The sequence below is a fragment of the Ochotona curzoniae genome, unplaced genomic scaffold, assembly GCF_017591425.1.
Source record: "Ochotona curzoniae isolate NIBS_2020 unplaced genomic scaffold, NIBS_Ocur_1.0 contig_2404, whole genome shotgun sequence".
In the NCBI taxonomy this organism is placed as follows: domain Eukaryota; kingdom Metazoa; phylum Chordata; class Mammalia; order Lagomorpha; family Ochotonidae; genus Ochotona; species Ochotona curzoniae.
The window spans coordinates 5,575,047-5,598,690 of NW_024465451.1; the positions used below are offsets into that span (position 1 = coordinate 5,575,047).

At 42.4% G+C, this 23,644-nt stretch overlaps 1 protein-coding gene and 1 pseudogene across 2 annotated transcripts in view; both read left to right on the top strand.

Annotated features, from left to right (window-relative positions):
• ZMYM4 (zinc finger MYM-type containing 4) overlaps positions 1-23,644 on the top strand; it is a 132,418-nt gene that overhangs the window by 98,826 nt on the left and 9,948 nt on the right. For both annotated transcript variants that reach the window (XM_040974189.1, XM_040974190.1), the window contains exons 24-26: positions 7,576-7,747; positions 7,932-8,027; positions 15,118-15,269. In XM_040974189.1, the coding sequence (XP_040830123.1) occupies positions 7,576-7,747; positions 7,932-8,027; positions 15,118-15,269 (420 nt within the window). The remainder of the gene's footprint in view (positions 1-7,575; positions 7,748-7,931; positions 8,028-15,117; positions 15,270-23,644) is intronic.
• On the top strand, positions 1,731-3,949 carry LOC121152231 (annotated as a pseudogene).

Consider the following 23,644-nt stretch of genomic DNA (forward strand, 5'->3'; position numbering starts at 1 on the left):
ACACAATACCATGTCAACTAATTCCATTACGTTATAAATTGTTACTGATGTAATTTCGGGCCTTTTAATTGATTGGGATGATACTCTGTCGGCTCTACCTTCAGACCAGAGATGGTCTCTCCATGAAACTGTTGAACTTATCTGGACAATAAGATGCTGGACTCTATGCTTTGTAGATGCTTGCAAGGAAAGAATCTCAACTGAATTTGATCTGTGGTAATGCAACAAGATGGAAGAATCCACAATGGAGGGGGAGGGGAGAGGGGAATCCCAGTGCCTATAAAACTGTCACATAAATGTAATGTAATCAATTTTAAAAAAAAAGAATGAAAAAAAAAAAAAAAAAGAACACCTGCAGCTGAAGAATTCCGGGCCACCTGCTCTCTGCTCTGGAAATTGTCTTTGCTCTGGGACTGACAGGTGACTATGGGGTTCTTTGCTGCACCCTGAGGCAGGTGGAATTTAGCAGCTGAGTGGTAGCAACTCAGGTCTGGGGATGTAGGGACAAGGGGAGTCAGTGTGGGTTCATGTTTTGTAGTCACTTGGACCCCAGTCAGCCTTCTAAACTGAATGTTAAGTAGGTGAGGACTGTTCAGGTCTACCATATTTAGAACTGCAGTTCTGCAGCAATGGGGGGATCTTAGATGGCACCCCCTATGGAGTGCGGGTCCTCTCTATTCAGTCATATTTATCTCATTTTTAAATATTTCTTTCAACAGAGACATTTTCTTTTGTTTCTACAATTAAGGGATTTTTCCCTTTTTGCCTAAATGTCTTTTTTTTTTTTTTTAAGAGAGTTACCAAGATATTGTGTTTTATCTGTTTTTAACACTGTCACGGGTTTATTCAAAACAGTTGCACAAAAGTATTGAAGTTTTAGAGGAGAGAATCTTGAGGAAATTAACACACTATCTACAGACTGCCATACAAAGAGCATTCAAGTAGGATTCAAAACTACTACAATGAAATACCACCCACAAAACCAAGTCTGGGCCCAGCACGATAGCCCAGTGGTTAAAGTCCTCACCTTGCACATGCCTGGATCCCATATGGGCGCCGGTTCTAAACCCGACGGCCCTGTTTCCCAACCAGCTACCTGCTTGTGGCCTGGGACAGCAGTTGAGGATGGCCCACAGCCTTGGGACCCTGCACCTGTGTAGGAGACCCGGGAGAGCTCCTGGCTTCTGGCTTCAGATTGGCTCAGCTCCAGCTGTTGCGCTCAGTTGGGGAGTAAACCACCAGATGGTAGATCTTGCTCTCTGTTTCTCCTCCTCTATGTATATCCACCTTTCCAATAAAAATAAATAAATCTTTATTTAAAAAAAAAAGGAAGTCTTAAAAGTCATCTGGAGACTTGAAGTGTGGTTTTCAAACCAAGGAACTCTTCATTTTGATTGCACAACATGGTGACTTTTAAGAAATTCAATATGTAGATTTCATTTTCAAAATAAATATTTTTTCATCTGGCATAGTATGCAATGAGAATTCTTAGGGACTAAAACAGGGCATTTCCACTCTTAAAAATAGGAGGAAAATGTTCATCTTTTGGAAGATTCCAATCCCCCCACTAAACTTAAGGGTCTCATTTCAGTCATTTGTGCAACTTCTTTATTTCTCCACAAATTACTTTAAAATACAATGCATACATTTTAGAAACTAGTAAAGCAGCAGAAATACTACACTTAATTAACATGTACCACTGTGAAAGCATCATTTCAATTAATATGCTGATACTTTTAAAAAACTTACAAAATACTCAAAGTTTTAGAGAGCTGAAACTAAAGCAATTGGTTTGAACATGGAGCTTCATGACAAAGAGGGAAATGTACTTGGGTACTCATTAAGTTTTATTTAGTAGCCATAAGGAAACACACACACACACACAAATCCCAATCGTATCCCAAATCGTTTTTATTTTTAATGGACATCCACTTGAAAGCAAGTCGTAATTTTAGTATCAATTTAGTTTCAAATAGTTTTCCAGACACCTAGTATATTTCAATTAAAGGAAATATCCATAATGCTTTAAAACTACATAGGAAAAATAGTTAGACTCAGAAAAAGCTATCAGTACTTTGCAGAGTACAAAATATTTGAAAAGTCAAATGAAAAATTTGACTTGAATATCTCAGAATTGTTAAACAGGTAATTTGCTGACTGTAAAGAACACACACGCTGCTTCCAAAGGCCTCCTCTGTGGTTTTTCTTCCTTCAGCTTCTAGCACGATTCTCACGTGGTCTCTGCCAAGAAACACAGTCCCTTCTGGTGTCAACTGAGAAAGGCTGGGGGTGAACAGTCCCGGAAGAGGTGATGGAGCTGGTCCTTGATAAGTGCCTGCGTGTCAGTAGGGAAATTGAAGACCTGAATGACACTTTTAAAGAACTGGAGTTTCTGAGTATGGCTAATGTGAAACTCAGTTCCTTGGCTCAGCTGCTCAGCTTAAATAAACTTCGGAAGTTGGAACTCAGCAACAGTATAATTTCTGGAGGCCTTGGAGGTGCTGGTGGAGAAATGCCCAAATCTGACCTACCTCAATTTGAGTGGAAATAAAATCAAAGATCTCAGTACAGTTGAAACTCTGCAAAATCTTAAAAATTTGAAAAGTCTGGACTTGTTTAACTGTAAGATAACAAATCTGAAAGATTACAGAGAAAGTATTTTTGAACTGCTGCAGCAAATCACATAATTGGATGGATTTGATCAGGAGGATGATGAAGCCCTGGACTCTGAAGAGGACAGTGACAAGGATGGTGATAAAGTTGATGATGAGGAAGAAGATGAAGCTGGTCCCCCTGAGGGATTTGAGGAAGAGGAGGAGGAGATGAAGATGAAGCAGGCTCAGAAGTAGGAGAAAGGAGAAGAAGTGGGCCTCTCCTACTTAATGAAAGCAGAGATTCAGGATGAAGAAGATGATGATGACGATGTTGAAGAAGGAGAAGATGAGGAAGAAGAAAGTCTTCAAGGGGGGAAGAGGAAACGAGATGCTGAAGATGAAGGCGAGGAACATGACTAGATTATTCAGAGACCAGAGGCCCTGCTGTTCCTGGTGTGCAATGGAGTGATCTCCTCTTTCCTCGTTTTCTGTGTAGTAGCTGCCCCTTCAGAAGAGAATGTGTAACTTTTTATAGAAGTTTGGTTTTACCATTTTTGCCTTATTCCAAGTAAGAATTGCTAGTCTGTTAATGATCATACTGTATGTAGAGAATCCTTGCCATTGGTTTCCATTCTGCGAATTCCTAGAATTTATTCAGAATTCGTTTTTCTAGTTCAGGTTCAATGTATTAGTCATGTTTAGCTCATAATTAAAACATGATTGCTTTTACACCAGTGTAGTTTGCTGCATTTCACTCATGTGGTTTTAAGATTATTTATAAATTAGCTAACATTACAGTCCATTGTGATATGAAATAATAGTAGTTGCTTGAATATGTTGGTTGTCTTTTTTTAGGGGTGATCCAGAGATCTCTACTTGAAGGAAATGGTGTTTATTTGGACTAAGGATATTTGGGTACTTTTCTTCAGGCGGGAGGGCGGGGTCACAGGAATAAGCAAGCAGAAGCAGAATTGTAAAGGTTCTGTTCAGCAGTTGTGTTCACGGGCTGTGTGGCAGTTCTGTTCAATAACGCAGTTCATGGGTTTTCTTGTGGCTGATAAGATCTTATCTTTGGAAAGTTGCTTAGACTAAACCTAGAGACCCGCAGGGGCCTTCAGACTGCAGATTGTGACGTGCCAACGCTCGCTTCTTTTGTTGTTTCTTTTTTCTTCTCAGCAACTCCTTTCTGATCACCTTCCCTCATTGTTTCACTTCCCTTCCTTTATCGCAGAGTAGGAGAGTTGGGGAGATAGATACCCGGGAAAACCTTTAGTTTTATACCTCACCTCCATTTTCAGGCCTGAGTTTCAAACAAGCAAAGGGAAAGAAATTGACTCTTTTCTGAGGCACAGATATTATTATTCACATGATTTTGTGCATCAAGTGTTGTTTACCCTAAATGTCTTTTTATAATTTCTAAGTTTAGCTGTTTTTACGTGACATGATACTGAAGTTGACATTTTTCTATAATAATTGTGAGGTTCACATGAGCTTCACTAACAAAGTAGTAATGTTTTTAACATTGGAAAGACTTTAGTTATCCCAGCATTAATGATAGCAGGATATTTTAATTAGTTCTATTGAGTGACAGTGACATAAAAAAATTTGTAAACTCTAGGTGTACAATGTGATGAGCTTTGATAAATGTATATAGCATGTAACTACTGCCCTGACGGATTGGTGGATCGTGAACAATTTTCTTAGAGCATGAAGTGCCCTCGTGGCCTTGTGCAGCGAGCCTCTGGTTGCTGACATTCATCAGTCCACAGCGTAGGTCAGTGCAGACATGTTACTGGAGAGCTACTACGTCCAGGTGCGTGTCCTGCTGTCAGTGACACCAGGTGGTGTCGCAGTGCTGGGGCACAATGGTGAGAGTGGTAGAAGTGAAGTCAATAATAAGTAAGACCAAGAAATGCTCTGAACAATATTAACAGAGTGGCTGATAAAAACAATAGAGAAACCAAGCTGCTGAGGTATCTGTATGTGTTTAATATGTTGTCTTCAAAGAAGAAAAGTAATAGTTAGATGTTAGTAACTCTGAAGGCTAAAGGCAGCCTTTAAAGAAAACTTATGTAGGGCCCGGCGGCGTGGCCTAGCAGCTAAAGTCCTTGCCTTGAACACACTGGGATGCCATATGGGCACCGGTTCTAATCCCGGCAGCTCCATTTCTCATCCAGCTCCCTGCTTGTGGCCTGGGAAAGCAGTCGAGGATGGCCCAAAGCTCCGGGTCTCCGTGTGGGAGACCCGGAAAGATGTTCCTGGATCCTGGCTTCGGATCGGCATAGCATCAACCATTTCAGTCACTTGGGGAGTGAATCTTCGGACAGAAGATCTTCTGTCTCTCCTCCTGTCTTTATATCTGATTTTCCAATAAATAAATAAAATCTTAAAAAAAAAACTTATGTAAAGTAAGCAATTTCATGCATTTCACAATACAGATTGAGAAGAATAGTGATACTTCCCACCGCTGCCTACACACCTTCCTTCCTTTTGTTTGTTTTGTTTTAAATTTTTGCAACGGCATACTTTGATTTTACTTTGTAGTCACAGGTGTAACACTCTGTTGGGTGACAATTTCAAAAATAGCAAGTGGAGGAAAACAATAGATGATGCAGTCCATGGAGCACTTACCTGTTTTTATCAGAACTCATTTTTTTGGTGGAAACCTAATTTTATCATCAGTGACAAGTCTGTTTGCCAGGTCTTCCAGCCCCTGTGTGTGCTGACATGGAGCAGCAGGACAGCAGCAGTGTGGCCTGCTTCTAGTCCTGACTCCCTCATGCAGTGCTTGCCTTTGCTCAAGTTGCAGGTGAACAAAGTCATGCAGCAGTAGGCACTGGGTCCAGATTCTTTCACCTACCATTGTGTTTTTGCGATTAACCCATATTGTTTCTTTTTTTTCTTTTTTAAGATTTATTTATATATTGGAAAGTCAGATATACAGAGAGGAGGAGAGACAGAGAGAAAGATCTTCCCGTCCAATGATTCACTCCCCAAGTGACCACAACTGCCGACGCTATGCCAATCCGAAGCCAGGATCCAGGAACTTCTTCCAGGTCTCCCACACGGGTGCAGGGTCCCAAAGCCTTGGACCATTCTTGACTGTTTTCCCAGGCCACAAGCAGGGAGCTAGATGGGAAGCAGGGCTGTCGGGATTAGAACCGGCGCCACATGGGTGTGTTCAAGGTGAGGACTTTAGCCGCTAGGCCATGCCACTGCGCCCAACCCATATTGTTTCATGTGTCAGTAACTCATTTTTAAAAATTTTAAATAGCATTTCTTTGTATGGAAAGCATAATTTTAAAAAATTTTACTTCTTTTTATTATTATAATTTTATGGTACAGTTCCATAGGCCCTGGGATTTCCCTTAACACCTCACCAATAGCTTCCCCCATCACTGAATTCCCCTATACCATTACTGTAGTATAATTCTGAATATACATTCACATTATCAATTATTGCAGGCATGATAATGGCAGAGTCCAGCATCCTATTGTCAAGATATGGTTAACAGTTTCATTGGGAGTCCATCTTTGTGTGGAAGTAGAGATGCATACTGCATTGTATCCATTGTCTGGATTTGATAGTCTCCATTACACAGTTACTACACATCCCCTTAAATGAAAAACAACAAAACAGAATCAACAACAGGAAGAAAAGAAGAAATTAAAAATGCCATGAAGTTTCTTGAAGAAAATGATGCTGCTGTATGCTCTATGAGTCATTGAAGGATTTAATGAGAAGAAAGTGTTTTGAAGAGATGAAACTAACAACAAAAAATCAGAATTCATGAGATATAGTTTCCACTGATCGTTGTTGGTGAAATGTGTCTTCTATAGGCAAACGAATAAATCTACTTATCTACTAGTCTACCTATCTACTATGCTTAATAAATTTAATCCATTTACATTCAGGCTTAATATGAATAGGTGGTAATTTGGTCCTGTCATTTTAGCAATAGGTTGTTCATTGATTTAGTCTTCTGTTATTCCTTTTTTTTTTTTTAAAGATTTTTTTTTAAAGATTTATTTTTATTATTTTTTCATTGGAAAGGCAGATATACAGAGAGGAGAGACAGAGAGGAAGATCTTCCGTCCGATGATTCACTCCCCAAGTGAGCGCAACGGGCCGATACTATGCCGATCTGAAGCCAGGAGCCTCTTTCCTGGGCCAGGAGCCTGCTTTCCTGGGCCACAAGCGGGGAGCTGGAAGGGAAGAGGGGCTGCCGGGATTAGAACGGGTGCCCATATGGGATCCCGGGCGTGCAAGGCGAGGACCTTAACCATTGCACCGGGCCCGACTTTTCATCTGTTTTAAACATTTACTTGTTTAGTTTGGGCTTTAAACTGGTCTTTTTCTGGTTTCATGAGATGGAAATTCGGGTTATAGGTTTTAGACTTTTTCCTCCCATTTTTCATAGAATCTTTGCTTTCCTCCATCCCCACCCCAACTTGGATTCCCTGGCATTTGCATTACCTCTGAAATGTGAAGACTGATGAAACCTGAGATGTTCTATGTAAAGTGAAAATAATATAAGCATTTTAATAGAAATTTCCTCTGAGTGCCGATACAACCTCATCATGGAAGTCTTCATTCCTTCAGGGGGTTTCTAAGTTCCCTTGTCCTGTTTTTTTGGACACATGAAATATTTATTTGTGTTGTTTAATTTGCAAGTTTCAGAGAATTTTCTTGGCATGTTTAGCTCCATTGTAGCTGAAAATTTTATCCAGACTTGTTATGGCTCAGAATATAATCTTTCCCTGTGGTACATGAAATAGTTTTGAGTGGTAGTAGCATTTAACATATTTCTCTTCCTCGTATAGATTGGAGTCTCTAAAGCTTTTCCTCTAATAACTATATTTAAGAAATACAAATAGATTCTATATTCTGTTGATTAATGCCTTTTCAGCTTTGTGCATCCTGATTCTTAAAGTCCCAAAGCTAAATTTTATATTTTGTAAATTTTTGGAATTCTTTCAGGGGCGGAAGAAGTCTATGGTGGCTGTGGAGCCCAGGAGTCTCATTCATGGAGCCTTTCAAGGGTGTTCGGTGTCTGGGATGACACTGAAATACATGTATGGGGTAAATGCCTGGAAGAATTGGGTTCAGTGGAAAAATGCCAAGGAAGAACAGGGGGATCTAAAATGTGGAGGTAAGTACACAGCATGAGTTTGTATCCTGATTTAAGTGTGGGAAAAACTGATGAGCAAGTCATAAATCTACTCAGTTGAAATAAATTCCAGTTCAGAAACCACATAGAATTTTTAAAGTTGAGTTTTACTTCATTTTCTTCCCTTTTTAATTTTTACTTGTCATTTATTTTTCTGTCCTATCAGGAGTTGAACATGCTTCATCTAGCCCATGTTCTGACCCCTTAGGAAGTGCTCAGGACCAGATGCTGCCTCAAGAATCCTCTGAGCCAGGCTGCAGAGGTAAGGCGTGTTTCTCTTCATTTGGTCTGCAGTGTTGATGCTTTGAATTCATTTCTCAGTGGAATGTTTCAGATTTAAAATTGGTAGGTCTCAAAATAAGGAAGGATATTCATATTTTACCTCCAGTTTTAAAGAGGGTATTATATAAAATGCTATTTATTCTGAGTGTGTGTTCATTATACACATATAAAACATTTTGTTTAATTTCGTGACAATGGAAGTGATGACACTATGCCTTCTTGAGGGCTTTGCCTTTATAGTAATTCATTGGAACACAGCATTTGTTCTTGTTGTTTTGGGGAAAAATAGCTGGGAATTCCTTGCTTTTTTATATCGGTGTTTTCTATCAGTGAGATCTATATAACTGACATTGTCTGTGGTTTCACTTAACTTTCCAAGAAATTTAAGTTTAAATAAAGCAACAGTGATTATAATTTAAATACAAAAAACTTTCTTCTTTCACTTTTCTTTGATATTCTAAACTTTTGTTTCCAGTTTATATTTTGCTTTTTGTTATCTGTTTTACATGTAAGATATTGATGTTAAGGTACTTCAAGAAGTTCATGGGAAAGTGGGATTAAAATCCAAGTTTTATCTTGGGGGCACGTGTCTTATGTGGCAGTTAATACACTGCTATGGATGTCTGTGTCCCATACCTTAGTTCTGGGTTTGCATTCTGTCTGTACTGCCCATTCCAGCTTCCTACTAATGCACACCCTATGAGGTAGCAGGTAAGGATTCAAATAATTGGGTCCCTGTCACCCGTGTGGGAGACTAACATTGAATTCCCCTATAGACATTTTAGGTGTGAACCAGCAAATGGAACATTTCATTCTTGTACATCTGTCTGACTCTCTGGCTCTGGCTTTCACTTCCAAATAAAATGTACATTATTTAAAAATGAATTTATTAAAAATTTTAAGTTCATGCATAGTTTTCTAATAATACGCATTTTCCATGAGCTTTTCAAAGATTCTGAATATAGTGTTTGTGGAATGAAATAGGGTGGGAGGGGATGAGTAAGTCCATGTCACCAGATTGTTTTTGTTTGGTGTTTTCTTTGCCCTTTTCTAACTATACTTTGTCATATCTGGTGACAGTAAGCATTCTAAGCTTCATTTCAGCATATCCTGTTCTGCTGGTGTGGAGGAAGATACAGCCCTCCTGATTGGAGCAGTTAGTTGTTACCCTGGGCCAGGATGAACTCTTCGAGTTCCTATAGATCAAATATAATCTCTCTTCTCTAAGATGATGCAAATAAATCTTGTTATCAAGCTTTTTTTGGTTCTTAACTGCCTACTTCAAACCATAGCACTCTTGGCTTTAAAAAAAGAAGGGCAACAAAAAAGTGGAAGATATTTTAGACTAGTATGTCTAAATGTAATTACTATGTGTAAATGTACCAGCCATAGCTGATGTAACAAACATGTATGCTACTTGTTCATCCAGAAAATGCTTAACTGCATGGCTGTTATATCCCAAGGATGGTGTTAGGTCCTGGGGTGAGAAGGTCAAACGTGGTTCTTGCCTTCATTAGCCAGCTCAGGGAAGCCCAGATTTAACTTTGAAAATTTACAAGTCTATTTAAATTCAGAACTGCAATCACTAAAGTGAGTGTTTTATTTCTAATCCCATGTTGTAAGGTCTCTGCAGATCAAATTAGAAAGCTCTCCTGATAAAAATTAGTTTAGCTCTTTGTCATTTACAAAAGATGATGTGTGAGGCTCATCATGAGCTTCCCTCTCCTGTCCTTGTCATCTGTTCACTTATGTCCCAAAAGTGTTCTGATCTTTCTGATTTAGCAAATGGAATAGTACACTGCAGCATTTCCTAGGGCGTGCAGATGTTATATTATTTGAAAGTGTTTTTTTTTTCTTCTGACTTTTTTTTTAAATTAATTACATTGCATTATGTGACACAGTTTCATAGGCTCTGGGATTTCCCCCAACCCCTCCTCATGCCCTCCCCCATGGTGGATTCCTCCACCATGTTGCCGTATCACAGTTCAACTTAAGTCAAGATTCTTTCTTTGCATACATATACCAAGCATTGAGTCCAGCATCTTATTGTCTAGATAAATTCAACGGTTTCTTGGGGAGACCATCTCTGGTCTGAAGGTATAGCTGGCAGAACATCATCCCGAACAATCGAAAGCCCCAACACAACATCAGCAACAATTTATAACACCATGGAATCCATTGATATGGTATTAAGTAATCAACACGTTAAAAAAAATGCAAGTTCTTAACCACATCCTGTGACTGCTTCATTGACGTTTCAATTTTAGTTTATACACAGAACCGGCTGCTATCCACCTTACAATGGCTATAGGGTACTATTCAGCTGTCTCGTATCTATTTTCATTTTAGTATTTAGCAGTTTGTAGTGTTGAAGCATAATTTTGTTGAACTTGGCAGACTTTAGGATAGTCTAAACTGGCTTATAACTCTGACAAGGCTTTTGTCAACAGTTGAGGTACAAACAGTTTTAGGAGGGGTGTGCAGAGAAATCTTCAATACCCTAGTGAGGAATAACTAATCGTTGTGTCCTACCTAGTAAGGTATATGTGTTTCTGCACTGACCGTTTCCTGTCTAGTTCTAAGCTTTCCTTGTTGATCTCTGTCTGTCTATTGTAATTTTTTATTATCATCATTCTATGTTACAGTTCCATAGGTCATGAGATTTCCCCTGCCCTGTCCCCCTCACCAAATTACCCTATGTTTTTACTATAGCATAGTTCTTGATAAGCAGTCACATGTTCATCGTTGCAGGTATGAACAGTGGCAAAGAGTCCAGGAATTGTCAAGATACAGCTAATAGTTTCATTAGTGGTCCATCTTTGATCTGGAAGTAGAGATACACACAGCATTGCATCCTCACGTCTGGACAGGATAGTCTCCATTACACAGTCACCACACATCCCCTTAAATGAAAAGCCACAATACAAAATCAACAATAGGAAGAAATACAGAAATTTACAACATCAATAATTTCTCAAGAGGTTTTGATAGTTCAGCAGTCCTGAATTGCTGGCGATCCTGCCACTCCAATAGCAATTAAATCTCTCCAGAATCCAATGGCTACCAGTCTACATTAGAGTTTCCGCCTGCCCAGATATTCACTGCCTATGCTTGGTTGGGATAGTTGATAACTTTGTTCTGTCTTCTGTCCTCTGCCACGGCACCAGGTGTCCGCTGGAGGCTCCAGTGTACTGCCATATCCTCCATGTACATTTGGATATGCTGTTCACTGCTCTGTCTAAGCCACTTTGGAGGCTCAGCTCTGACACATGCGCTCCATGGTCAGACCATGGAACCTGCAATTCTCTCCATGATTGGGATTCTGAGTCCAGCGGTTCAATTGGTAGAGTATTGCCAAAGAATCTTCATTTGAGGCCATCCCAGACCTGATACTTGTGTGTTTGCCAGTACCGGGTCCCGCACAGACTGTCCCCAAATCAGCCTATGCATACACTGGTAGCAGCAATTGCTGGGTCAGTTCTGTCTCCAGCCCCATGTTTTACTCAAACCATTCTGTGTTGGAGCCCAATCCTGCCCACCACACACTTGGCCTTCATGTACATCAGTGGGAGCTCAGCCTAGTCAGAGAAACCCAAAAAAACCCCACCAGACCCGACCCTTGTCTTGGTGCCTGTGCTTGCTAGTATGTATGGTAGACTAGTCCTGTCTGTCCTACATCCCATTCAGCTCTCGTGCATGTCAGTGGGCATTGAAGCTCAGTTCATCCCAACCAGCCCCACTATCCAGGCCACACTTGTGCCAGCAGGTGCCACTGTGTGCCTAAGCTGTGCTTGTGTCTGATAGAATTTAGCCCCTGTGCCAGCATCTGCCAGCTGATGCTTTGGCAAAGACCAACCAACCCACACCCACACTGGCTTATGCTTGTACCAGGAGGTACAGCTAGCCCAGCTTGGCTTTTCCCTGATCCAGTTCACATGTAGGCCATCAGATGTTGTGGCCCTGCACAGCCTGGTCTGCCCCCATCCCAGCTCTCATGCTCACCAGTGGGAGTAGTGGGAGTAGTGGCCCAGTATGGGGATGCTTCCCTATAAATACTACCCCACCACTGAGTCTGTCCCCAACCCCCACTCCAGATTCACATGTGCTGATTGGGTGCTGCAGCCCGCCTCACCACAGCATGTGCCCGTGGGTGCAATAGCCTGGCCAAGCCAGGCCCACCCCCAATTCCAACTCTCTCTGGAGGTGGCTATAGCCTAGCCCAGCCCTACCTTCCCCTAGTCCCAGGCCTCATGTGGGCTGGCAGGTATTGCTCCCTGACCCAGTCCTACCCATACTCCCTTCTGGCACGTGGATTCACCAGCGGGTGATATGGACTGACCCAGCCTGGCCTGCCACCAACCTGCGCCAAATGTATGCTATTGGGTACGATTACCTGGCCAGATTTGAGCTGCTCCCTGTCTTGGTTCTTGTACTCACCTGCAGGGAGTGTGTCTCCAAACTCCTCCCAATGCCAGATCTCACGCACACCAATGGGTCCATGGGCCAACCCTACTTAGTCCACCTCCTATCCTAGCAGGAACAGTGGCCTTTACTGACCGGCGCTCACCCATCCTGGTTCTTGTTGTTGGGCGCTACAGTCCAGCCAAGCCTGGTCCACACTCAGACACAGCTCACACATAGCTCAACAGGGGCAGAAACCTAGGCTAGCCTATCCTACACCTATCCTGGTTCTCACACACCACTGGGTGCTGGAGTCCGGCACATCCCAGACTCACCCCACACATATGCCAAGGGATTCTGCAGCCATGTGCAGACCTGACCGCAGCCCCATCCTGTCCCTCGTGTTCACCAGTGGGAAGCGTAGCCCAGCAGGGCATCCCCTTATCTCCTCAACCCAGGCCTATTTCCAGCCACAAATCTCACACATGCCAGTGGCTGCTCTGAACTGGCCTGGCATAGCCCCTCATCTGTCTTAGTCTTTGCCTTTAGATGTTGCAAGCTGGCCTGACCTAGCCAGCTCCCCCACCCCCCAGTCCCAACTTTTCGCTGGTGAGTGCTGCAACCTGGCTCTGCTCAGTCTGCTCCCATCCCTGGCTCATGTAAACCAGTAGGTATGATACCCTAGCTTGGCATGACCTGCACTGTAGCCTGCTTCCTGCCCTCACCAATGAGGTAAGGTCTGCTCAGCCCTGCAAGGTCCACCCCCTTCCAAAACCAACCCACACACTTGCCAATGGATGGGGTTACCTTGCCCAGCTTGCCTGACCTCTAGGTCTGGAACATGTGTTCACCAGTGGTAGCTATGGCCCTGTAGCAGAGTTTCCCAGGTTCTCCCACTCAGCCCACTCCTAGACCCAGCTCTTACATGCTCCAGCAGGTGCTTGTCTGGCATAGCCTGTTCCTCCATCTTGGCCTTCGTATGAACTGGTAGATGTTGTGGGTGGCCCACCCCATACCCTGTTTTAGGATGCACATGCAGGTGCTGCAGCTTGGACTTGCCCAGACTATTTTCGGCCCCAGTATCCGTAAGTGTTGGCGGGTTCCATGTTCACACCTAGTTCAGCCTATCACCACCACCAGTGGGACTTGTATTTCCATAGGGTTGGGCCCAATTACCTCCCACAGAGTCTACCCCCGGACCTGGTTCTCTCGTTTGCTGGTTAGTGTCATGGCCCTGCCTGATGTGACCTGTCCCCTGTTCCAGCACTCAATCAGGTACTTGGTCTATGGCTAGACAGCCCCCAGCCATAGCTTTCATGTGGTATGGCATGTAGTGGCCAGTGTTGCTCTGCACTAACAAGCCCGTCTCAGGACTCCCATGTGGGCTGGTGAATCAGTCTGACCCATACAGATCTTCTAATCTCTCCCCTCCATACCAGCAGTCACAGTCCCCTCGCTTACCGCAAGTACAGTGCCCCAGTTGTTAGATGACCCTCAGAATTCATTCCTCACTTGCACGCATGATGGCCTTATCCATGGATGTCCCTAGGTAATAATTCGTTACCCCCAAGTCCGCAGAGCCCATTGGCAGGCGACCGCCTAAGTTAAGATGGTCCTTGCTGCTTTCTAAACAGTCTAGGGCAGGGCGCACCCTCTACTCATTGGCCGACAGTAGCTGATGAAGCGCTCATGCCTCACCTGTCCTGAAAGGTTTTAAAATGAAATAAATCTGAGTTGAAGAAATTAGTGCATTAGTCAGTTTTGTGCTGCTGCTACAAGAGAGTAGAAGAGGGATGGTTTAACTCAGTTCTGAAGCTTTCAAAGTTTCGATACAATATGGCCAGGGTTCCACAGCAGATGAGATGACAGCACGCGTGGTGGATAAATCACATGGTTAGCCATGAGGTGGCAAGAGAAAAGAAGAGTCCAAGTCAGCTTTTATAACCAACCTGGGCAAGGCACACCACCAGTGACCTAAGGACCTGCATCAGGACCCCCTTGTTACTGTCCTCATGGGATTAAGGTTCCACCCTCTTGATATGATGAATTTAGGGCTTTGGTGTGGAAACACCTACTTGGTTCCTGTTCAAGCCGTAGCAAGAGGATTCTTTGGTGTAGAGATTCTCAGAACTGTACATGCTTCAGAGTGTTTCATTTTCCACATTCTTCAGATCTTAGAAACACATGTTCCCCACTGTCACTTAATACTAGTGTTTAGAATATTATGCTTTGGGAAATCTTTTTGTTTTCTCACATTGGAATTCTTTACCTGTCTACATGTTTTAACTTTCTCACTTTATGAAATCTGGCTCAATGTCATGTCCTTCATTCCAGATCTAACCTGTTTCCTGTTTAATATTCTTATTTTCTTTTCCCTGAATGCTGTTTAACCAAAACCTGTTAGGTCTGTTCTTCCATAATCTCTAATGAAACTTCTAAAAGATTACAGAAGAATGAAATTTAGAATAATTTGGATATATTCTAATGATAGCATTTTGAAGACATGGTTGAGTTCCTGTTATTTTCCCTAACTAAAGCCAATCCCTAAGACTGGGACCTGTCTTTAATCCATGAGCTCACAATACCTGGAATACATCACTGTTTGATAGTAGTCAGGTCACTGTGTTTATTGTAAATTAAGATTTCAAATGTTTTCTCTCTTTCCGTAGTTCGCTCTGTCAAGCTGAAGGAAGATATTCTGTCTTGTACTTTTGCCGAGTTGAGTTTGGGCTTATGCCAGTTTATCCAGGAGGTGCGGAGGCCAAATGGTGAAAAATATGATCCAGACAGTATCTTATATTTGTGCCTTGGAATTCAGCAGGTACTAAATTAAATAATTGCTGTAAATTGGGTTGCATTTTTAATTATTCTGAGAGAACTTGGGAATTAATATGAAGGATTAAAATATATAATGGTTGTTTGGTATTGCTCATATGCTTTCTTCATAATACACCACTAGCTCTGATGTAAAAATCTGTAGTCATATTTGTAAGTAAATTGACAGTGTTAGAGTCACAGAATTTGGGGACAGTGCATCTTTTAGGTAAATGGACAAGAAGAGCAGAAGTGACCTTACACAACACAAGCAACGTAGTGACTATAATTCCATTTGAAGTTTTTAAATGCAAATTTAAATAATACTCTGTTGAAATAATAGATATTTCATTGTCTGAAATCAAATTATGTCACTACGTGTTAAAATTTTGTGAATTGAGGGTTCTTCTATATATTTGGTAGCAGTTAGTATATACTTTCTGGAATAGTTTGAGCATTTTTTGTCCGTGATTCAGGTTTACAAGGCTATATGGTACTCTGAACTGTAGAAATCATTATGTAAAATGTTGCATAACCTCCATGCCTAAAATGTGGTGGTTAGTAACTTCATGTTAAGTATTAAATGGACAAAATGAAGCTATAAATTATATGTGTTTATTACTGCATGTTAGCATAGTGGTATTAATACATGGTAACATAAAATAAGCTCAGAATGTATACAATGCTTATAATCTCTAGATGGTAGAAATCTATTGATTGTTTTTTTTTTTTGTTATTTTGTCATATGTATATGGTATGTTAGTATATTTTAAACATGTATTTATTCTTTAAAAATTGTGGGGTTTTTTTTTGTTCCACTAGTTGTATTATTTTTATTATTATTATTTTATGATACAAATCCATTGGCCCTGGGATTTCCCTTACCTCCTCTCCAAATCCCCTCTCCAGAAGATTGTGTTTTAATTACAAAAGTAGTGTGTTCTCACAGTAACCATAAGAACAGCGAAAACATACATTGCAAAGAAAATTTCTCTGTCTCCATCTCCACTTTCTGCAGCATGGTTAGTGTCTTTCTATATATGCCTTCCTGACATTAAATAGTTAGAAAAGCTTCGATGTTTCTTAGTAGATTTTGCTTTGCTTAGTTTATAGCTAATTAGGGACCTAAAACATGTACATTTTTTTAAAGGTCATAGCACCCACTGATTGACATGAGATCCAGTCTGGGACTGGGCCAGGTGAAGGTTGGCTGTAGCACCCACCAGAGAGAGCCGAGATCCAGAAAGGGTGTGGGTTGGTGTCAAGGCCACAGTACCCAGTTCCTGTTCTTGCATATGCTGGTGGGTGCTCCAGCCTGGCCTGGCCCACCCTCAGCCTCACCTTTCAGATGCACAGGAGGATGCTGCAACCTAGCAGGAGTATCCCCAAGGATCCCCTTCTAGGCCCACTCAAAGCAGATGCTGCAAGCCAGCCCTGCGTGACCTGCCCCAGCCTAACACTTGCCAAAGGATGCTGTGGCCTAGTTAGGAGAACTCAAAAGAACCCCTACAAGAATATACCCCAGATACGGCTCTTTGTGAATGCCAGTGGGGTCCTGCAGCCTAACTTGGCCCAGTGTGACCCTAATTCTGCTCCTGTGTGTGAGGGTTGGTGCTTTGGCCTCCAGAGTCCCTCTACTGATCTCTGGGTCTTAGCTCCTTTGACCACCTATGGTGCAGTGACCTGGTTTGTGCAAGCCCCCTGAGATGATGTTTGTCAAAACAAGCCCTCAGTGACCCCCATTCCTTCCCCTTTTCAGTCCCCCATCCTCTGTCTCCCATCTCCTAGTGAAGCACAGCCCCCCAACCACACTAGGGGTGGCAGTGATGGCAGTCGGGTGGTCCTGGCTGGCACTTTGTCCCTTTCCCCCCAGATCTTACAAAACAACAACAAAAAAAAACAAAGGGAACTGTGCTTCCGCTCTGGTATAGTTAACACAGAGCTTGCGTTAACTATGCTCAAAAGGCGGCTAGCTTAGGCTGCTTTTCTCCTGCAGTGTAACACCTGCCTGGTTACAAGGCAACCTAGGTAGTTGCATACAGCTGAGGGTCAGCATCACTTTTTAAAAGAGATCTATTTATTCGTTTCAAAGCATTTTTGGAGGGTCTGAGGGAGGTGAACATGGTGATATGCGATCCGGTTATTTACTCCTCTGATGGCTGCAATGGCCAGGGCTTCTTAATAGTAGGTCTCTACTGATTCCTCCCGATCCCTGCTGTCCTCTGGCTGTCCTCTACCCATGGCACCCCTCATCCCTGGTGTGCCTTCTGCTTCTAGGAGTTCGAATGTTTATGTTCTCTGTATCTGAGAACATGTGGGATTTTTCTTTCTGTGCCTGACTTGTTTTATTTGGCATTATGCTCTCCGGTTCTATGTTGGTGTAAATGATGTAACTTCCTTCTTCTAGGCTGACCATTTTGTTAGAAAGGATGCTACAAAAATTTTGCGGGAAAATGAAATTAAAAGTTATATTTTGGATCCATCACTGTTGCATAGCCAGTAAAGATGCTGCTTGCAGTGCTAGCATCCCACGTCCTAGCCACCACTCCATTTCTTGTCCAGTTTCCTGCTGAAGCTTCTGGGAAACCAGTGGAAAATGGTACAAGTGCATGGACCCCTGCACCTTCTCAGGAGACAAGGAGGAAGCTCCTGGCTCCTGGCTTCAGCCTCAGTTGAAGCTGTGATAGCAATTTGGAGGAGTCATTCAACAGATGGAAGATCTCTCTCTGCTCTCTCACCCCCAGCTGCCTTTCAAATAAATAATAAATAGATGTTTTTTAAAAACGTATTTCTTCACAAGATTCTTACTAATTTGAAGTTACATATTTATATGCAAGATTTTTGAACTCATGCACAACTTCTTCATAATACACATTTTGTGAACTTTTTGAGAACACCTTATATGTATGACATATTTTCAGTTTTCAAAGATTTATTTCTATATTTGAAAGAGTTAGAGGAAGAAATGGAGAGATCCACTATCTGCTGATTCACACTCCAGATGAGTGCAATAAGCAAGGCCAGGCCAAACCAAAGAAGGTGGCTGCATCTCAGGCTTCCACATGGGTGGCAGGGTCAGGTATGTGAACCATCTTCTGCTTTCCAAAGCTCTTTAGTAGGGAGCTGGATCAGAGCTGGAGCAGCCGGCACACGAACCTACCTTTATATGGAATAGCGACACTGCTGGTGGTGGCTCAGCTCGCTGTGCAACGTATCAGCCCCTGAAAACATATTCTTTATCCATTCATCTGCTGATGGGCGCTTGGTTAATTCTCTAGTTTGACTATTGTAGCTAGTACTGCAATGAAGATAGAAGTAGAGACATCTCTTTGGCAAAGTGATTAAAATTTTTTGGCTAGATAGATGTTTTCTATCTTTTTTTCTTTTGAAGATTTTCTGTATAACTTTTAGCAACTCTACTAATTTATGTAACTTTTTGTTTATATACCTTATGAATTAGTATTTGAATACTCAGGTTACAGCATATTCCTTTTCAGTGTTAAGATATTTTTAGATTCCTTTCAAGGATGATTACAGTAAAGCTAGTACTGTGACATGGTATGAGGATGCTAGCATCCCATATAGATACAGGTTTGTGTCCTGACTGCTCTACTTACAGTCTAGTTTCGTGCTAATGGCCTGGAAAAGGCAACAGAAAGTGACCCACATACTTGGGGCCCTGCCGCCCATGTGAGAGATTTGGAAGAAGTGCTTGTCTTCTGAATTCTACCTGATCCAGCCCGACCTTGGTAGTTGTGCAACTGAATCAAAAAATGGAGATCTCTATCTCCTACTCCTTTCTCTCCTCCTCTTCCTGTCTATGTAACTCAAATGAATTGAAAGGCTACAGTGATTTGTAATTTCACAGTAGCGTGTGTCTGTGTATACACTTCATTTTCATTTTAAAAAAAATTATTTTTATGTGAAAGGCAGATTTATTTATTTTCATTGGAAGGAGACACAGAGAGAAAGATCTTCCATCTGCTGATTCACTCCCCAAATGACCTCAATGGCAGGAACTTGAACCAGTGGCTCGGAGTCCCTTTGTAGCCTTCCTGCAAGTGCAGGATCCCAAGGCTTTGGGCCATACTCTACTACTTTCCCAGGCCGCAGGCAGGGAGCTGGATGAGAAGTGGAGCAGCCAGGATGTAAACTGGTGCCCATATGGAATGGCAGTACTTGAAGGTGGGTAATTAGCCATCATGTTGACCCTGTGTGCACGTTTCTTGAATGCCCTTTTGCACTCTGCTGTTTAAGTTTGATTGTTCTAATGAATGGATTGTTCTTTATTTTGTAAGTTCCTTTTGTAAAGTAGAATCTATTTTGTTTCTCATTTGGGTTTTCCCTTATTTCTGAAGGATTGTTTTATATTGGGAATATTATCTATAACACGGGTATTTAAATTCCTATTATATTTTTGTCTTTTCAGTTGTATTATGTTGTATTTTGCAATTCTGATTTCCTGTTGCTTAGTTATTATGCATATGTATTCTTTGTAGATCCAGGATTTTTTGTGTGTGTGTGTGTTGCTTAGTATGGTCTTCTTGAATTCATAAAACTTAAATTGTCATTTCTAAGGTATTGGGTTTTGTAAGTTGACAGTCTTGTCCATCTGAAGTTGACTTCTTTCTTTCTTTTTTTAAATTCATTTTTATTTATTTGCAAGAGTTGAGGGGAGGTGAGGGTAGATCTAGATCTTCCATGCACTGCTTGACTGCCCATGTGGTAATGCCTAAGGTGACCAGCAGAAACCTGGAGTAAGGAGTTTCATCCACGTCTCTTATGTGGATATAGGGGCCCAAGCACTTGTGACATCTGCTGCTGTCCCAGGCATAATTTCCTAGGGAACTTGATTGGAAGTGGAGTGACTGGAACTTAATTTAATACCCGTTAAGATGCCTGTGTTGCAGGGCAACAGCGGCTTAAGTCTGCTGCAGTCTACTTAAGTAGCTTAATACATGCTGACAGTCTATTCTGATAATCAATTTGTTTGTTAAATTTTTGTTTTGAATTTTTTATTTTTATGGTACAATTTTTTATAGACTGGTATTCCCCCCCGCCCCCAATCATTATTTGTGATGGGTAGCCAGTTATGTAAATGACATTCATGCCCACATGAATTGAAATGGCAGTTTTGTTACAAATTTCTATTGTGGACTTTAAAAGCTGTTTCTTCTTTTTTTTTTTAAATGTATTTTTGTTGGAAAGTCAGATTTACAGAGAGGAGGAGAGACAGAAAGATCTTCCATCCGATGGTTGACTCTCCTATATTCCATTTTCTAGTTACTGTTGCTGCAATACAGTTCTCACTAAGAGTAGCTTGAACTTAGAGTCTTTTTTCTTTTTTTTTTTTAAGATTTATTTATTTATTTTAATTCACAAGTCAGATTTGCAGAGAGATGATAGACTCACAGAGATCTTCCATCTACTGGTTCACTCTCCAAATGGCCTCAACAGCTAGAGTGGGCCAGTCCAAAGACAGGAGCCAGGAACCAGGAACCTCTTCCAGGTGGCTCACATAGGTCCAGGAGCTACAGGCCTTGGGCCATTCCTTGCTGCTTTCCCAGGAGGCCATGGAGAACTGGCTGGGAAGTGGAGCAGCCAGTGGACTCCAACTGGCCCCGTGTGGGATACTGGCACCACATGCAGAGGCTTACTTACTATGTCATCGTACTAGCCCCAGCTTAGTTGCATTCTTTTTTTTTTTTTAAAGATTTATTTTTATTATTTTTTTTATTGGAAAGGCAGATATACAGAGAGGAGAGACAGAGAGGAAGATCTTCCATCCGATGATTCACTCCCCAAGTGAGCGCAACGGGCCGATACTATGCCGATCCGAAGCCAGGAGCCTCTTCCGGGTCTCCCACGCGGGTGCAGGTTCCCAAAGCTTTGGGCCGTCCTCGACTGCTTTCCCAGGCCACAGGCAGGGAGCTGGATGGGAAGCGGGGCTGCCAGGATTAGAACCAGCGCCCATATGGGATCCCGGGCGTGCAAGGCGAGGACCTTTAACCACTTGCGCCACCGCGCCGGGCCCGGTTAGTTGCATTCTTAAGAGGAAAGTTTGGGGTGTGTGTGTGTGTGTTTTGGTTTGGTTTGGTTTTTTAGGATTTAGTTGAAAGGCAAAGTTACAGAGTGGGACAGGAGTTTTGAGCTCAGTCTTCACCCTGTGGTTCATTTTATAAGTGGCAACTCTGTGTGTATAAAAGACCACGTACAAAACTACCCTGGAGAGGCTGGCATGCGGCATAGCTGGTTAAACTGCCACTGCCGCCTACAGTGGTGCCATCGAGTCCCAGCTGTTTCACTTCCAGTCCAGCTCCCTTCTGGTTTATCCGGGAAAACAACAGAGGGTGGTCAGCACGGCTCAGCCTGACCCAGCCCTGGCGATGGCAGCTGTTTAGGCTTGGCAGGGTGAACCAGCAGATAGAACACCTGTGCCTCCCTGCCCCCGCTAGCTCCCCCCAGCACCCTCCCACATGCACACATTTTCTCTGACTGTGCCTTTCAAATAAATAACACTGTTCCCAGTGTGGCAAATATTTAGCCTAGTGGTCCATGACAGTTGTAGGGATGCCTGTATTTCATATCTGATTGTCCATTAGAGTCCCACCTCCTCAGCTTCCGGTCTAGCAAATGTACTCCCTGGGAAGCAGGGTCAAATGTTTGTGTCCTGTCGCCAACATGGGAAAGCAGGGTGCAGTGTCTGCTTCCTGACTTTCACGTGGCCAATCCCTGTTGGCTTCAGGAATTTGGAAGGTGTGAACCAATGGATGGAAGAATGTGTGTGTGTGTGTGTGTGTTTCCTCTCTCTGCATTTAAAATAAAATGCAAATAAATTAAAATTTTCAAATAAGAAATCTTTGACTATTGATTGTAATTGGCTTTATGAATGTGTGTCTGAGTAGTCTTCTACCTTTCCTGTGTTTAAACTTTTTCCATATTGAAAATACACTTTTTGGGGAAATGATTTTATTTTCAAAAAAAAGAGGGGGGTTAACATCGTAGTATAGTAAGTTAAGCTGCTAACTGCAACACCTCCATCCCAGATTGGATCATCACTTTGTGTTCCAGCTGCTCTGCTTCTATCCAGCTCCTTGCTAATGCCAAATTACGCAGACACATGCCGTCCTTAAGGGAGACCTGGGTGGATCGCTGGTGCTTTGCCTTTGCCCAGGATGATTGTGGCCATTTGGGAAGTGAAGCAGTGGATAGAAAATCTCTTAGCCCTTCAAATAAATAAGTCTTTTTAAAAATGTGTTAAAAGAAAAATAAAACTACTGTGCAGTAACCTTTTCATAATTTGACAAAAAGATCACAAATTGCAGTCCCATTGTGGTAGCCTAGTAGCTAAAGTTCTCAACTTGCACCCAGGATCCCATGTGGGTGCCATTTCTAATCCCAGCGGTCTCGCTTCCTGTCTAGGTGCCTGCTTGTGTCCTGGGAAAGCAGTCGAGGACAGCCCAAAGCCTTGGGATGCTACACCCATGGGGGAGACTTGAAACAAGCTCCTGGCTTTGGATTGGCTCAGCTCCAGCTGTTTCGGCTACTAGGAGAGCGAATCAGCAGGCAGGTCATCTTCCTCTCTGTCTCTCCTCTCAGTAGATCTGACTTTACAATATAAATGAATGAATCTTTTATTTATTTTTTTTTAAGATTTATTTATTTATTGGAAAGTCAGGTATACAGAGACAGACAGAGAGGAAGATCTTCTGTCCAATGATTCACTCCCCAAGTGAGTGCAACGGCCGATGCTATGCCAATCCGAAGCCGGGAGCCAGGAACTTCTTCCGGGTCTCCCACGCAGGTGCAGGGTCCCAAAGCTTTGGGCCATCCTCGGCTGCTTTTCCAGGCCACAAGCACAGGGAGCTGGATGGGAAGTGGAGCTGCCGGGATTAGAGCCGGTGCCCATATGGGATCCCAGTGTGTTCAAGGCGAGGACTTTAGCTGCTAAGCCATGCTGCCGGCCCCTTTTATTTTTATTTTTTAAAAGATTTATTTTTATTGCAAAGTCAGATCTACAGAGAGGAGGAGAGACAGAGAGAGGAAGAGGAAGAAGAACAACTACCACAGGCAGGGAGCTGGATGGGAAGCAGGGCTGCTGGGATTAGAACCAGTGACTGTATGGGATCCTGGCATGTTCAAGGCGAGGACTTTAACCACACCGCTATCTTGCCGGGTCCAAATGAATCTTAAAAAAAAGAGAGAGAGAGATCATAAGTTGCTTTTGATAAGACCTGATAAAAATACACAGTTGGTGTATAACTTTTATTAGAATAAATTTAAATGGATATAGGCAGAAGTGCAGGAAACTATGATGGGTGCAGGTAAAGACTGTTTGTGGTAATTCCCCGTTGATTAGTTCTCTCACGTGCTGCCCTGACA